General features: G+C 47.4%; 1 protein-coding gene across 5 annotated transcripts; it reads left to right on the forward strand.

Moving 5' to 3' along the window:
* The first annotated feature begins 124 nt into the window (after positions 1-124).
* Tatdn3 (TatD DNase domain containing 3) lies at positions 125-13242 on the forward strand. Of its 5 annotated transcripts, none has more exons than XM_013122650.3 (10): positions 125-241; positions 1726-1758; positions 2723-2796; positions 3729-3813; positions 5150-5212; positions 6356-6465; positions 6813-6868; positions 8315-8427; positions 10443-10523; positions 12506-13242. In XM_013122650.3, exons 1-10 carry the CDS (start codon positions 170-172, stop codon positions 12647-12649), a joined length of 831 nt encoding a protein of 276 aa, XP_012978104.1. In that variant the 5' UTR covers positions 125-169; the 3' UTR covers positions 12650-13242. The 5 variants fall into 5 exon arrangements, with proteins under 5 accessions (XP_012978104.1, XP_005082949.1, XP_040593813.1 ...); XM_005082892.4 differs by having other exon boundaries at positions 10446-10523; XM_040737879.1 differs by having other exon boundaries at positions 142-241; positions 1617-1758.
* The last annotated feature ends 1981 nt before the right edge of the window (positions 13243-15223 follow it).

Consider the following 15223-nt stretch of genomic DNA (forward strand, 5'->3'; position numbering starts at 1 on the left):
GTTTGAATTGAGGCGGCGACGCAGACGCCGGAAATCCAAGGCCTCCCTCCGTGGACCGCCTCTGTATCCGTCCGGCCGGAAACTCGATCCCCCGGTGGCCCGTGGTTCCGCCCGGGCTCCGGTGACCCCTGGAATTCCGCGCCGGCTTCCGGTTGAGAAGCCTGCGGACATGGCTGTGGGTCCCGTGGGTTTGGGGCTAGTGGACTGCCACTGCCATCTGTCCGCCCCGGAGTTTAACAGTGTATGTGAGGCCGAGGACTTGGGGCCCGTGGGAGTCGGGAGGGCCGCGTCCTTTCCCGGAAGTGACCTGCGTGGTCTGTGACCGGTTTCCCTCTGAAGCTCCGGCGTCGCACGGCTTGTTCTTTGTGGTCCTGGGTGGCGGCGAACCTGCCTCCATGAGGGAGGCTCGCGGTCGTGATCTCTTACCTCTCCTGAGATGCGCTGGTCCATCCCAGCCCCCAGCGGAGGTCCCAGTTCTGGACCCGGAGAGAGAAGGGCAAACAAGAATAACGCGGGGCGGGCCCTGCGTGCGGGGGTAGAAATAGTTTTCCTGCTCTGATAGGAAGGCTGAAGCTGGAGGAGCAGCGGGTCTCTGTGTCTTAGGAGCTGACGCGTACGGTGTGAGTGTGCGTTGTTGAGGAACACCGGCCGCTCGTAGGCACCCCGCACTGTATGGAGTTTGGCCTGTCTCAGATAACCAACAGCTGGGAGCGATTAGTAAGATAGACTATTCAGAGAATGGGAAGTCAGGTCAGTGAGGGGTTCGAGCTGCATTGGATGCACACTTTTAACCCATTAAAGTTCTAAGACAGCCCCGTTTTGTAAAAAGAAAAATTCTGAGGACAGATTTGCTGCTGTGTGGCGAAGAGGCGAAGGAGGGAAAGCTAATAAGCCACTTAAGAAGTCTCGGTAAACAGACGGGAGATGGTAGAGGCTAGTGCTGTGGTTACTCCACGAGAACCAGAGTAGATGTACTCAACGTATTTTACAAATAACTCCAGTAATACATGCAAGGGACTTGGATGCGAAGAACAGAGGGAGGAAGGAATCGAACGTGGCTTGGATTTTTAGTTTGTGTTTAAGGTGGTGATGCCCCTTGCTGAGACGAGGGAGGACCAAGTTGTGGGATGGGAGTGGAGAGCCAGGCAGACAGAACCCTAGCAGGGACATGCTGGAGAGTCCAATCTCATCCAAATGGAAACGTTGTGTTGATTTAGGATGTGAGCAGTTGTGGGTTCAGGAGAGACAGAAAACTGAGGTAAGCTGGAGATTCAACTTGCTGTCTAAAGCCACGAGAGGTAGAGAGCCGGCAGGGTGTGACCAAGGGTGCTAAATAAACAAACAAGACAGATGAGGTATCTTACAAGTGCAGAGAGAACAGAAGAGCTTCAAGTCACAAAGGGGACAGTCAGTCAAAGAGGCTGGAGAGTCGCCACCAGTGAGACTGACATTGTAAAAGCAAAGTGTGGGGGGGGGAGGTCTAGAAGCTGTAAGGTTGGGACAGAGCTGTCCTGTGTATTGGGTAGCAGAGATTTCTGCTGTGGTGCAGTGTGTGTCAGGGAACATAAGAGTAAGCAGAAAATGGGTTGATGGAGGCACTTCATTTTCTGTCACAGTAGGTGGCAGAAACACTGTTGTCCTTCCTGGGGCCCCAGCTACTTCTATAAGACCGATGAGCAGTTAATTACTCATTAAAATAAGTGTGGTCCCTTATGTTTGTGGTAGGATCTGGATGGCGTGTTGGAGAAGGCCAAGAAGGTAAGTTAGTTTCTGTTGCTGTCCCCTCACCGTTCATCCCCCTCCTATTTTTAGGTAGTTTAGACGTGCCGTTTGTTTCCATGGTCCATGCCAGCCTCAGAGCTAAGCCCTTACTAAGTTCAGCTCATTATAAGTCTCAACACCTCCTGAGGAAGTTACTTGTCTATAGTCAGACATTCTCCATTTGACAGATTCGGGTTCTAACGTCTAAAGGTTAGTATCGGAGACGTGCCAGAGAATTGACAGAGGTGCGATAATCGGATTTGAAAAGGTCCCCACAGCCACTATAGGAATGGAGCAGTCGGGCTCTCTTCCTAAACTCACATTATTTTGGAGGTCTAGGATATATTACGAAAGTCTTGTGAAACGTTGGGAGTTGTTAGGAGACAGCAAGGGCTGGAGAGATGGCCGACTGGATAAAAGCACTCGCAAGCCTAGTGTTCTGACCCCAGCCCCTGGGGCCACCTCGGAAGGGCAGAACCAGCTCCGGAAAGGCGTCCTCCAACGGCCACGTGCTTGCTGAGGCCTACGTGTGCCCACACGTGCTTATGCACCCGTGTTCCAACGCACGTGTACACATGCAGAGAGAGAACAAATTAAACCTGAAAAATAAAAAAATATAAAATCTTGGAAGTACTTACGAAACTAGTTGCACACTGTCATATGGCCTCTTAATTGACACATGAGCCTAAGGACTTGATTCCTTCCAGAGGCTGTCTCTGTCCAGTGAGTTGAAGCAATGCCTACCTTTGATCAGTGTGAGTTAATGAGGTGACATTTACACTCACTGAATGTAGGGCCTGGAAGAGTAAGCACTCAGTGACACTTGTTTGGATTATACTACTGGAACCTGGCCAAAGAAGAGTAGTAAGATATACTGAAAACTTTAACATTTCCCTTAATTTATATTAAATGTTCATATTGTTTGGAATTCTGTTCTGTTCTTTTCTTTTTTTTTTTTTAGGCTAATGTTATGGCCCTTGTGGCAGTTGCTGAGCATGCAGGAGAGTTTGAAAGGATTATGCAACTTTCAGAAAGGTGGTTGTTTTTCTTCGTGTGTGTGTGGGGGGGGTCACATCTGTGTGCAGGTGTGTGTGTGTGTGTGTGTGGGGGGGGTCACATCTGTGTGCAGGTGTGTATGCGTGGGGGCGTGTGGACACCCAAGGTTCTTTGATGGATCTCCTCTCTGTTGAGGTAAGCTTCCTCACTAAACCCGAGCTCACTGGTTCTGGCTAGTCTGGCTGTCTTGGCTTGCTCCTGGCATCCCGTGCCACACAAGGGCTGAGTTCTAGGAAGCCACCACGCCTTCCCAGCTGGGGGCTGAACTCCAGGCCGTAAGCTGTAGCTGCTGAGCCAGTTCCCCACCTCTGCTGTTGCTTCTAACTAGGATGTAGCTTATGCTGCTGAGGCCCGTCTTGAACTCATGAAGTCAAGCCGTTCTCCCACCTTAGCCTTCCTAGTGCCGAGGCCACGGCATCGACCCTACCGCTGGCTCTAATGGAGATTTTAAAGAGTTGCGAAGAAAGATAATTATGGCCAATTTAAATAATATCAAAGAATTGTTTTTTTAAAGGAACCAGGAGAGCCAGGCATGACAGCACATGCTTTTTTTTTTTTTTTTTTTTTGGTTTTTCAAGACAAGGTTTCTCTGTGGCTTTGGAGGCTGTCCTGGAACTCACCCTGTAGACCAGGCTGGCCTCGAACTCACAGAGATCCGCCTGACAGCACATGCTTTTAACCTGGCACTCAGGAGACTCTCTGTGAGTTTGAGTCCAGTCAGGTCCACATAGTGAGTTTCAGGCCAGCTAAGGCTACATAGTGAGAACCTGTCTCAAGGCAAATGAAAAGATCAAGGAGGAAAAGGCTTATTAATATAGCCCTAAAAGCAGAGTGATTACTTTTTGTTCTTTAGGGAGACACTGTGATCTCCTGGCCTACGGTAACCTTCTTAACCTGTTCTACATTTTTAGGTATGCTGGATTCATCCTGCCATGTCTGGGAGTTCACCCAGTTCAAGAACTTTCACCAGAAAAAGCAAGAAGTGTGACATTAAAGGTAAAAGTCATGTAAAATAAGAGTCATAAAAATGATAGCTGTTGACTCGGTGATCACCTACTGTGGACAGAAGTTTCTGTCCCGCCCCTGTCCTACAGCCGTTCAGTCCCAAGTAAACACACAGAGGCTTACACTAATTAAAAACTGTTTGGCCGATGGCTCAGGCTTCTTACTGGCCAGCTCTCTCTTAATCATTAACCCATTTCTATTAATCTGTGTATCTCCACGTGGTCTTGGCTCACAGGTGATGCCGGGACCTCTTGCTTCCTCAGCAGCTACATGGTGTCTCTCTGACCTAACCTTTCTATATACCTGTTTGCATTTCCCACCTGGCTAAACCATGCCTGCCCATTGGCTGAAATAGCTTTATTCGTCAACCAACAAAAAGCATATATTCACAGTACACAGAAGGACATCTCCCCATCAACCCCCATACGCATTTCTAATTTATATGCTTTGTGATGTGGGATGGAAGCGTCGGGGATTAGACCTAGGTCCTCAGGCATGCTAGGTGAGCATTCCGCCACTGAGCTGTAATCTCGGCTAAGTTTATTATTCTCAGACAGGGTCTCACTGAATTGCCCAGGCTGGCCTTGAACCCGTGATTCTCCTGGCTCAGCCTCCAAATTGTCAGAATTGCAGCTTCTGACTTGTATTCTAAGTTAATAACCCCAAAACAAAGAAACAGCACCTTCTACCAGGTCAGGATTGTACATCTTTCTTCCATATTTTTTAACTGTGTCATGCCGCTTTGTCCATTAAAAACAAAGTGACAGAGGGCTGGGGACAGCTTGGTCAGTAGAGTGTTCACTGCACAGGTGTGGTGCCCCGAGTTTGACCCAGGAGTGACGGCACACACTTGTACCGTCAGTGCGGGGAGGTAGAGACAGGAGGATGCTTGGGGATTCTCAAGACAAGGCAATGGAAAAAGAGCAGGGGGAATTGGAACTGCCACCACCACACATAAACTCACTCACCACTGCTTAGGGAGAAGCAGAGCCATGTGCGTGAGGACCATCCACGCCTTCCCACCCACCCCAGGAACTTCAAATCGGGGTCCCACTCCAGGTTCCCCCAAACCTGTGAGGAAATGCCTCCTAAGCAGAGGGTGGCATCTCCGCAGGCCTGCAGCCAGAACATGTGAGGATGGATGGTCCCCCTCAGATTTCTAGTTAGAGGCGCGGCATGATAGAGACGCTGATCCCTGTGTCATAGGCTGGTTGAATGAATTCAGTAATGGGAAGCGCCAGTGCGGCATGGGGCCTGGCGTGTACTCTGAAATGAGGAACTATTTATTATTCCTGCTCTCAGCATTAACACGTTCTTTTCCTCGCAGGATTTGGATGTAGCTTTGCCAATTATTGAGAAGTACAAGGATCGGTTGTTGGCAATTGGAGAGGTAAACCCGTTTGCTGATCAGATGATGTCTAATCCATATCTCCATGGGACATATGCAGTAATCAGTACTAGTGATTATAACCGACTTGGACAGTTATATTCACCCTTTTCAGCCTGCTAATAACTCAGGACTATTGGGAATGAAGTGGTAGAAAGCCTTACTCTAGACTTATCTAAATGAGAGAAGTTGATGTAATAATATTTCTGAAGACTTGGCTATTGCTTAAGTGTGGCCATTGCTCTGAGACGCTAAAGCAGCCTATAGAGGGAGGGCCAGTGAAACGGTTCGGCAGCCAGGAGCACTTGCCACTGAGCTTGAGACCCGGGGCCACATGGTGGAAAGAGAGAACTGACCCCTGAGAGTTGTCCTCTGGCCTCCTCACGTGCCCTGTGGCATCTGTGTGTGCTCCTCCACCCAGTAAACGTAACTTTAAAAACGACAACTCTGGGCATTGGTGGCACACACCTTTGAGCCCAGCACTGGGGAGGCAAAGACAGGCAGATCTCTGTGAGTTAGGGGCCAGCCTGCTCTACAAAGTAAGTTTGAAGACTATGCAGAGAAACCTTGTCTCAAAAAACAAACGAAAACAAACAACCTTTGTAAGTAACATAAAGGCCTATTTTAATCTTGAGTTTGTGTTTAAAGCCCATGTTACTTAAATCGTTGGTAATGGAAAAGAATTTTTATCACAGTAGAAATCACTGCTTCCTACTAAATATAAAAGATAAGGGAACACATTCTGAATAGGGATCCTAGAATACATGCCCAGGTAGCTTCTGTGGGAGTGGTCGCCTGTAATCGGTGCTGCCCAGTGCAGCGACTGCAGCCACCTAACGCATGCATAACACAGCCATGCAACTTTTGACAGCTGCGTCATGCATGCATTAGGTGGCTGCAGTGACCATGTGTGGCTTTGGAAAACTTGCAGGTGTGTGACATACACAGTGAGTTTTAATAGTTGGGGTACCACACAAGAGGAATATAAAACAAGTTAGAAGTTGGGGTATGTCAAATACACTATTAAAGTTAGTTATATCTACTTTGGCTAATATTTTAATATAGCTAATACCTGTGTGCTGACTGATAGTCTCTTTGGGATCATTACAGATGGAAAAGCAGTTATATTTTGTCTTTCTGTTACAGGTGGGGCTCGACTTCTCCCCCAGATTTGCGGGCACTGATGAAGAGAAGGAGGAGCAAAGACAGGTCCTGATCAAACAGGTCCAATTGGCCAAAAGGCTAAATGTGCCTTTGTAGGTGAACTGTCTTTCTACTCAGACCTACAGAGCAAATAGCGTGACAGCTGGTCCTCTTGGAATGAGTTCCGTCTCTTTCCACCTGGGCTAGTTTTTAAACATTCATTCTTGGTGTGTGTGTTTGCCTGAATGTATGTCCCTGGTCCATGTGTGTGCGTGGGATCCCCTGGGGCTGGAGTTACGCTTATTAACCTGCTGCTGCCGTGTGGGCGCTGGAAACCGAACCTTGCCCTCTGCGTCAGTAGCTGAACCATCTCTCCAGCCCCCTAAATTACTGGTAAAACAACAAAAACAGTATTTTCATATTTAAAAGATTTCAAAGGAATTTTGTTGTTGTTAAACAGAAACGTGCACTCACGCTCAGCGGGAAGACCCACCATCAACCTCTTACGTGAACAAGGTACATGTGTTCCTAGCATTCAGACTTCACAGTCCCAGCCGTGGCTGAAGGAGCCCATGTGTCCCACTTGACTCCTTAAAGAGAAGGGAATGAACCAAGAGTAAAGATAGAAATCTACTAGGGTGGGTTTATATGCCAGGCTAACATTCACAGGTTGTTTTTGTGCAATTATATATTTATCAGGCTCAACTAGAGCAAATGAAAACTTGAAGCTCTAATTTTTTTTATTTTTCTTTATATTTTCTGTTAGATTTATTTATTTATTTTTATTATTTTATGTGTATGTATGTTCACTGCATGTGTGCCAGGAGTCCTCAGAGGCTTGAAGAGGGAGGGCATCAGGTTCCCCGGAACAAAAGTTATAGATAGCTGTGCCATGGGGGTTTTGGGAACCGAACCCAGGTCCTCTGCAAGAGCAGCAGGTGCTCTTGAATATATACTATCTCTCCAGCCCCGGCTCTAATAAGAAAGAGAAAATAAGGCAAGAAGGGCAGTCCCATTGCTCACTGGGTTTCTGTGCATGCTTTCTGTCTTGTCGCTTTGGGGGCCAGATAGTAGAGGAGCTTGTACCCAAGCCTGATGACCCAGTTCAAGTCTCAGATCCCATAAGGCAGCAAGAGAGAAACGAGTCTCTAGAGAGCCATCCTCTGCCGTCTGCCATGGCACCTGAGTGCTCGTGCAAGCACATATATGCAGTGAGCATGTAAGAAGAGGGAATAACAAAGACAGCGGTACTGTGCAGGGCGTGGCTGTCGTGTATCTCAGAGAACAGTCACCGCTCTAGTCTTTCCAGTTTAAAATGCCATCTACAAGAAGAGATACACCTCCGTTTTAGACTCCTATTTGCATAAAAGCCTGTCAGACATATAACAGTACATGTAAATGTGCAGGTGTGTTTAGTCTACAGTTGTTTGTATACAGAAGCATATATTGGTTGATTGTGACTTACTAAATAAATTTTACAACAAATTTGTGATCATATTGAAGATTCACACTCTGAAAAAACATGCTGAAGTAATGGCACTTCCTGCAGTTAGAGGTGTGGTCACTGATGTATTCAGCAGTGAGTGCTAAGCCCTTCGGGAGTCATTGAACACGTGGTTTTTATGCAGGTTGAACAGCTGTCCTTAAGAGCTGCACCTTAGGGCTACAGGGACTGCCAGCTATGAGTAACCATCTGGGCTTGGTCCTCAGCAACACACACACACACAGACACACGCACGCACACACACATGCATGTACACACAGGTATATACACACATGTTTTATGAGCCAGGCAACTTATTTTCCCCCCTCTGAACACTATGTTTATTAAAACTTTAGGAATCTGATCTTTACATCACGGTGATAAATACTGACTTGAAGTTCAGATCTGTTTAATTGGACTAATGGGGAAAGCCTTTGTTACGGGACAAAGTGGAGCTCTGGTTTCTCTTTCATCCGAAGGCGCTGAACAGGTCCTGCTGCACGCATTCGATGGCCGGCCCTCCGTGGCCATGGAAGGAGTAAGAGCAGGCTACTACTTCTCAATCCCACCGTCCATCATAAGAAGTGGACAGGTAAAGCCTTTCACTAACACTCACTAAACACTTCGTATGACACAATTCAGAACCTAAGCTGTGTGACAGACTTGGGCTACTTTAGTTACATTTCAAAAGTTTATCTTAAGTCTCTACCCAAACATATAAAAAACTTAAAAAAGGATCTGAGGCCGGGCGTTGCTGGCACATGCCTTTAATCCCAGCACTCAGGAGGCAGAGACAAGTGGATCTCTGTGAGTTCCAGGACAGCTAGGGCTACATAGAGAAACAAAATAACAACAACAAAAAGAGTCAGAGGACTTGAATTCTGTCCCCAGCACCCGTGTTGGATGGCTCACAACCAACTGTAACTCCCGCCTCAGATAAGCTGACACCCTCTTCTGTGCACACATGTGTGCGTGTGTGTGTGTGTGTGTGTGTGTGTGTGTGTGTAAAATCAATCTTTAAAAAAAGAATGGATCAAGGCCTAAATGTAAGAGCCAATTCTGTTTTGTTTTGTTTTTGTTCTCGTTCTTGTTGTTCAAGACAGGTTTTCTCTGTGTAACAGTCTTGGCTGTCCTGGAACTCTCTGTGTAAACCAGACTGGGCTTGAACTCACAGAGATCCACCTGCCTCTGTCTCTGAGTGCTGGAATTAAAGGCTGGCGCAACCTTCTGGCCCATGAGAGGGATTAAGTAGGTACTTCTCTAAAGAACGTAACACAAATAACCAATTAGAGAAGCTCAGTGTCATTCCCTCAGGAAATGCCACTCCACACCACTGAGTCTGGGAATCTACAAGTGTAGAATTACATCTACCCACTAAGTCTATCTACCCTAGGAAGATAACTCCAAATTGGGGAAAAAGATATCCTACCACACAGTACTGGACATGGATACTCACAGGGGCATGTGCTTAATAGTCAAAAACAGAAACAACCTAGAAGTGTGCCTACTGATGAATGTCAGATAAAATATGGTACATCCATACAACAGAGCATTACTTAGCCATGAAGAGGAATGAGCTACTTAATTACGCCACAACATGAATGAACCTTGAAAACCTATTAGGAGAAAGCAGGTAGACACAAAAGACCACATACTGTGTGATTCTGCTTATATGAAAATGCATAAACTAGGCAAATCTATGGAGACAGAAAGTCGGTTAGTGTTTGCTAGTGATTGGAGGGAAGAATGAGAAATGACCAGTAAGGGACTGGATGATCGAGTCTGTTACAGCTGACGTGTGCGCGCGTGCATGCGTGTGTGTGTGTGTGTGTGTGTGTGTGTGTGTGTGTGTGCATTCACACACATGTATACACTGCAGTACCCAGTATGGAATTCATGCATGCTAGGCCATTGTACTCTCAGCCTGAACCCTATATGATTAAAGGGTTACTGTTATGGCATATGAATTACAGTTCAAAATAGTTACAGGGCTATCTTTAGTAACTTCTCATATTTAATCAGTTTTATGATGCTCATATTCTCACACCCCATGAGATGAGGACACATATTACAATTAGAGATGTCTTCGGTTCTTTGAAGCACTTCTGAATCACAATTCGAAAACTAATGTAGGTGCAGAATTGTGGTACAGCCAAAGAAATGTAAATATCGTCATCAGAACTGTTGATGGTTTTAATTGATTTCTTACTCTTACATGGTTACATTTAGTTCCCTAGAAGCTTTGGGTAATTTTTGCAATTTTAGGCTTTTTTTTTCTTTTAAACAGGGTTTCTTTGTGTAGCCCTGGCTGTCCTGGAACTCTCTCTGTAGACTAGGCTGGCCTCCTCGTGCTCACAGAGATCCACCTGCCTCTGCACCTAGCCCCAAGCCCTGTGCTTGTATTAAAGGCGTGGGCCACCAGGGACAGGCTTACTCCTAGTTTAAAGTGGCCATTTGAAGTAGGATGGTGAGAGCATGGTAGCTATCCAGATGGCACGATGGTTTCGTGGTGAAGATGGTGTTGAGTCCTGCAGGCTAAGACTGGTCCACATGTAAGTTAATGCCATCCCATCCCCTGTGTAAAGCTTGCTCTCTCTTCTCTCCAAGAAGCAGAAACTTGTAAAGCAGCTGCCTCTAAGCTCCATCTGCTTAGAGACAGATTCGCCTGCTCTGGGACCAGAAAGACAGGTAAGCCGATCTCTGGCTTATGCCTTATGCGGTACAGATGTGTCTTTTGTGGGGCTGTTCTGGCTTAGCAGGACTTGCTGTGGTACCCGAATGCTTAGGGTCATGTTCCCTGAAGAGCCTGCCTGCCTGCCTTCCTCTCTCCCTCCCCTCCCTCCATCCCTCACTGTCTCCCTCCCTCCCTGCCTTCCTCCCTCCCTCCCTGTGTCCCCTCCCTCCCTGTCTTCCTGTCTCCCTCCCTCTCCTTTCCTTTTTCTTTTTGTTTTGTTTTGTTTGTTTGTTGTGGTTTGGTTTTTTTCAAGGCTTTCTCTGTGTAACAGTCCTGGCTGTCCTGGCTTTCCTGGCACTCACTCTGTAGACCAGGCTGGCCTCAGACTCACAGAAATCCACCTGCCTCTGCCTTCCAAGTGCTGGGCTTAAAGATGTACACCACCGCCACCCAGCTTCCAGTGCTGGTGTTAAAGCCACCATGCCCAGCTTCATTAGCATTTAGGATATCACCTTTCCTGTGAACAGGATACTGTCTCATAGATGTTAAATGAGACACTCCAGGAAGGGAATGAAACCTTATCTATGGAAAACACTAGGTTTAAGGTATCGTATCCTTTCAGGCCATTCTACCTGTATACAGGCATGCATACACACACACATACACACACACACACATCCTTAAGATAGGATCCACCTGAACACACTGTTTCGCATTTCTGTCAGGGATATATATTATAGATGTACTTTTCCTCAGTGTTTAATAGCCACATAATGTTCCACTGTTAAAACTTCATATTAGGGGCTGGAGAGGTGGCTTTGGGGTTAAGAGCATTGGCTGTTCTTCCAAAGGACCTGGGTTCTATTCCCAGTACCCGCATAATGGGTCACAACCATTTGTAATTCCAGTTCCAGAGAACCCAGTGCCCTCTTCTGGCTTCCACAGACAACAGGCAGGCATGTAGTATACACACAAAATGCTCATGCATGTAAGATAATAAAGTCTCCTCATAGAAAACCTTGGTATTAGTCATAAATATACATACATGTACACAACTGTGTGTCTTAATTTTCTGAGACACAGTTTCATGTGACCAGACTAACCTCAAAGTCAGTATGTAGCCTGGTTAGTCGTTAAGTCGGGATTCTGCCTGCTTCTCCCTCCCAGGTGCTGGGGATGTAGTGAGCCCCCACGCTCGGCCAGTCTGTAATTTAAACACCATGATGAACAAGAAGCCTTCAGCGCGGATCTTTGGCATAGTTCTGATTTTTTTTTTAGCCTGTACTATCAAGGATTTCTTTTTTACTTAGTAATTTTATTCCTCTTAATACTTGGATACCCCAAGTATCCACTTATCAATAATTTCAGGAATGTTTTTCACTGTCTATTTTTGGTTGTGAGCCTAGCCTTTAACAGCTGAGCCATCTCTCCAGCCCTTTCACTAAGTCTAAATGCTATTGATTGCAGAAATAGTTTTGTTGTTGTTGCTTTTTTTTGTCATTAAGACATATCACTGAGTGTGAGCAAAATGCTTATTTATTTTACATGTATTAAAAGTCAGTGAGATGGCAAAGCCTAATTGAGCAGTCTTTGCAGTCCTTGGGGCATTTAAGTCACATGGGCAGGCAGCCTGTGAGGTGAGGCCAAGCAGAGTGCCATGACCTTCCCCAGCACTCACGAACACAAAAACAAACACACACAAAAAACAGGATGGCTAACCCTTCAGACAGGCTGCTTCCCTGGGTTCAGGGTTAGACTGCTTATATGCCGGGTGCTCAGGCTACAGCTGCAGATACCTCTAGGTTCTTTTCTGAGCAGCACAGACCCAGAGTCACACCCTGCCAAGTTCATCCCCCACCCCCTTCTAAAAGGGCATTAATAAAGAAATGTCAGTTCCTTTGGAGTAGAAAAGGAGCTCATCATGCTTGTGTGTGTGTCTTAGCTACAGTCTCCAGGGGTCTGTAGACTCTGAGAATTCAGTTCTGTTCTCTTCCAGACACGGAACGAGCCCTGCAACATTTCCATCTCAGCAGAATTCATTGCCCAAGTGAAAGGGATCTCAGTGGAAGAAGTCCGAGAAGTGACAACACAGAATGCATTGAAACTGTTTCCCAAGCTGCAGTACCTGCTCCAGAAATAGCTTCAAAACCACCACTGCACGGCCAGGTCAGCTCAGGGCAGCACCGGGGAAAACGAGTTATCCTTAATGGTCTGGAATGAAGAAGCCATTTTATATGAACAGCAGTCATAGTTTACAGAAACATTTCTCTTAAAAACAAATTCTGGGCTGCAAAGATGGCTCAGCCACAGGAGCACTCAGTCGCTGCTCTTCCAGAGGACTCCTGCACCCACGCTGGGTGGCTTGGAACTGCCTGCAGCTCCATCCGACTCCAGAAGATGCAACCCCCTCTCTGGCCTCCTCTGTCACCAGCACATACGTGGCATACCCTACACAGACACACATAATAATAATAAAGATAATAATTTCTAAAAACTCTATTAAAAAAAGGAAGTTTGGCTTGGCTACTGAAACGCTGGATTCCAACTGTCAATTAGCGGAGTCCGGGGGCAGACTGGAACACACCACAGACACACTTAGCTTCTGGAGTTATTGCCCACTTGCGGGGAGAAAGCCTCAAGAGACCCCTGGCCCTGCTTTTCCCCACTTAACAAGCTTACAGAAGATGCTCCAGGGATTTTTGTCTTTGAATACTTAATAATTTAGTGTGTGCATGGCAGAGTTCTGTATTCTTCAGATGTGGTGTTCTGTGTACCTCTGGGCATGATGAGCTGACCTGTGTGGGAAGAAGGAACCGGATCGGAGTTGTACGGGGGAGGGCCTTTTCCAGAAGAAACAGCAGTTGTGAGAGCACTGAGATGTCCACTCCCCTCCCCCCTTAAGGAGACAAACTTCACACGGGGCCTAGACTCAGTAATGCCAACTCCCCTTCCTAAGCAGTAGTCCCTGTGCCTCGCGCCCCAGCACCCGGCTAATAAAGACGAACCTTCGGGGAAGTGGGCAGGTCTCTGTGATACAGGACAGAGAAGAGACTGGCCCAGCTTGTCCATACCCCTGTTAATTGGTTCTTGAAACGAGGAAGCCTGTCATCTTTGCTTAAGCCTAAACGTTAGGGCACAATGATTAGGCCCAGGGTAATAGGTTAGAATGGGCCATGGCAGCCACTGTGATTTGTACTGTCTCTGGCATCTCGGGTCACAGCGCCCACGGTAGTGCTCCCCCCTCTCAGACAGCACGGCTCCTCAGAGAACACCGTGAACCTCTAGCTAACAGGCTTCCACGTTCCAGGATCCCTCATCTGGGGGAGTGAGTTTACATCAAAGGGTATTGGTGGACACTCACCCTGCTCCCCACTCCACCCCCACCTCCTGCCTGGAAGTCAGAGCCTGGCTACGGGCTTGTGCTGTGAAACCTCAGAGATAAGCTGAGTCCTCCATTTCTTCCATAGGGGGCTCTATTCCTCTCCTCAGCACCCACCATGCTGTCTAAACTGTCCTCGGAACCTCTGCCATGCTATTGTCTGTCCGTAATCACCCTTTTGTTAATAACGCAACAGACTGTCTCAGTGTCCCCGTGAGCCCCCATCCAAGACCTTTCATTCTAAAAAGACACCTGTATCCCTCCTTTTGGCTGGCTATCAGAATATTAAAACAATAAACCTCAAGGAATTGGAATTTTCCCAGAAATCACAAGCTTATAGAAAATCGACTTCAATTTGGTGCCAGCTGGAGGAGAGACATCTCCCCGGAAGAGGTCAAACAGGTCTGACAGCTTGTCAGCCACCCTAAAGGACAGACCAGAGCTGGACAGAGCTGTGTCAATGGTGGGTGAGACTATGTCTCCACCAGGACAGCTTAGACATACATGTCCCCCTCTGTTTAAATCTGAGCCCCATGCACGTACCCTGATGACAGCCTCTCAATGTGGTCACAGTAAATTGTTTTTTACATTCCTGTCCCCTGCCCCCAATCCCCTGTGAGTCAGGCTGGCCTGAAACTCACTGCATACACCAACCAGGCTGGCCTGGAACTAGCAGACATTTGGCTCTGCCTCCTGAGTGTGGAGATTAAAGGTGTGTGCCACCACCCAGCCTAGGAACAATGTCTGAGGTCCAGACTGCTCCGTACCCAGTCTCGGGCTCACGGAGGAGGAAGAGCCTACAAAGGGGGTCAGGGTGTGAAAGGGTGTTTCCCGTAAAATGCCCAAGAGAAAAGCGCAGATTCTCTGGCCTCTGCTCCTAAGTGGAGTCTCTTCTCGAGGAACAGTGCAGACTCGGGTAAGGGCTTTTATGTCTGAGTCTGCTCACACAGTCCATTCATACTGCGCAATCAACCCAGCCCCTAGATTGACCCAGGCCCTTCTTGTACCGGAAGCCTACATGGAGGGTCCCGGTCTGCTGGTTCTGATTGGCCTCTAGCTCTGCACCCCATCTCTGGGCCCTCGGTGCTGAGAAAGGAAATGGAAGTCTGTGGAGCTTAGGAAGGGTCGGCTGCCCGTGGCCACAGTGACAATGCTGTCACTAATGTTCTTCCCAGAGCGTTGGGGAAGCAGCAGGAATCGTGTGTACATTAGAGGACTCAACTGGGTCTCGGAGGAAGCCAGGGCAGAAAAGAGAAGCCTGTTATCACACGCTGACTGAGGGAACGTCACGGACCGACAGGAAGCACTCCTGAGAGGTGACAGGATAGTGTCTGC

This window comes from Mesocricetus auratus, unplaced genomic scaffold (genome assembly GCF_017639785.1).
Source record: "Mesocricetus auratus isolate SY011 unplaced genomic scaffold, BCM_Maur_2.0 Super-Scaffold_100676, whole genome shotgun sequence".
In the NCBI taxonomy this organism is placed as follows: Eukaryota; Metazoa; Chordata; class Mammalia; order Rodentia; family Cricetidae; genus Mesocricetus; species Mesocricetus auratus.

Bases quoted from the DNA above. Each gene is read 5' to 3' on its own strand.
- Tatdn3 (XM_021234566.2), top strand. From the start codon at position 1,169: ATGCTGGAGAGTCCAATCTCATCCAAATGGAAACGTTGTGTTGATTTA. The intron at 2,797-3,728 runs GTGGTTGTTTTT...CTACATTTTTAG, and splicing joins ATTATGCAACTTTCAGAAAG to GTATGCTGGATTCATCCTGC. The intron at 6,466-6,812 runs GTAGGTGAACTG...GTTGTTAAACAG, and splicing joins AAAAGGCTAAATGTGCCTTT to AAACGTGCACTCACGCTCAG.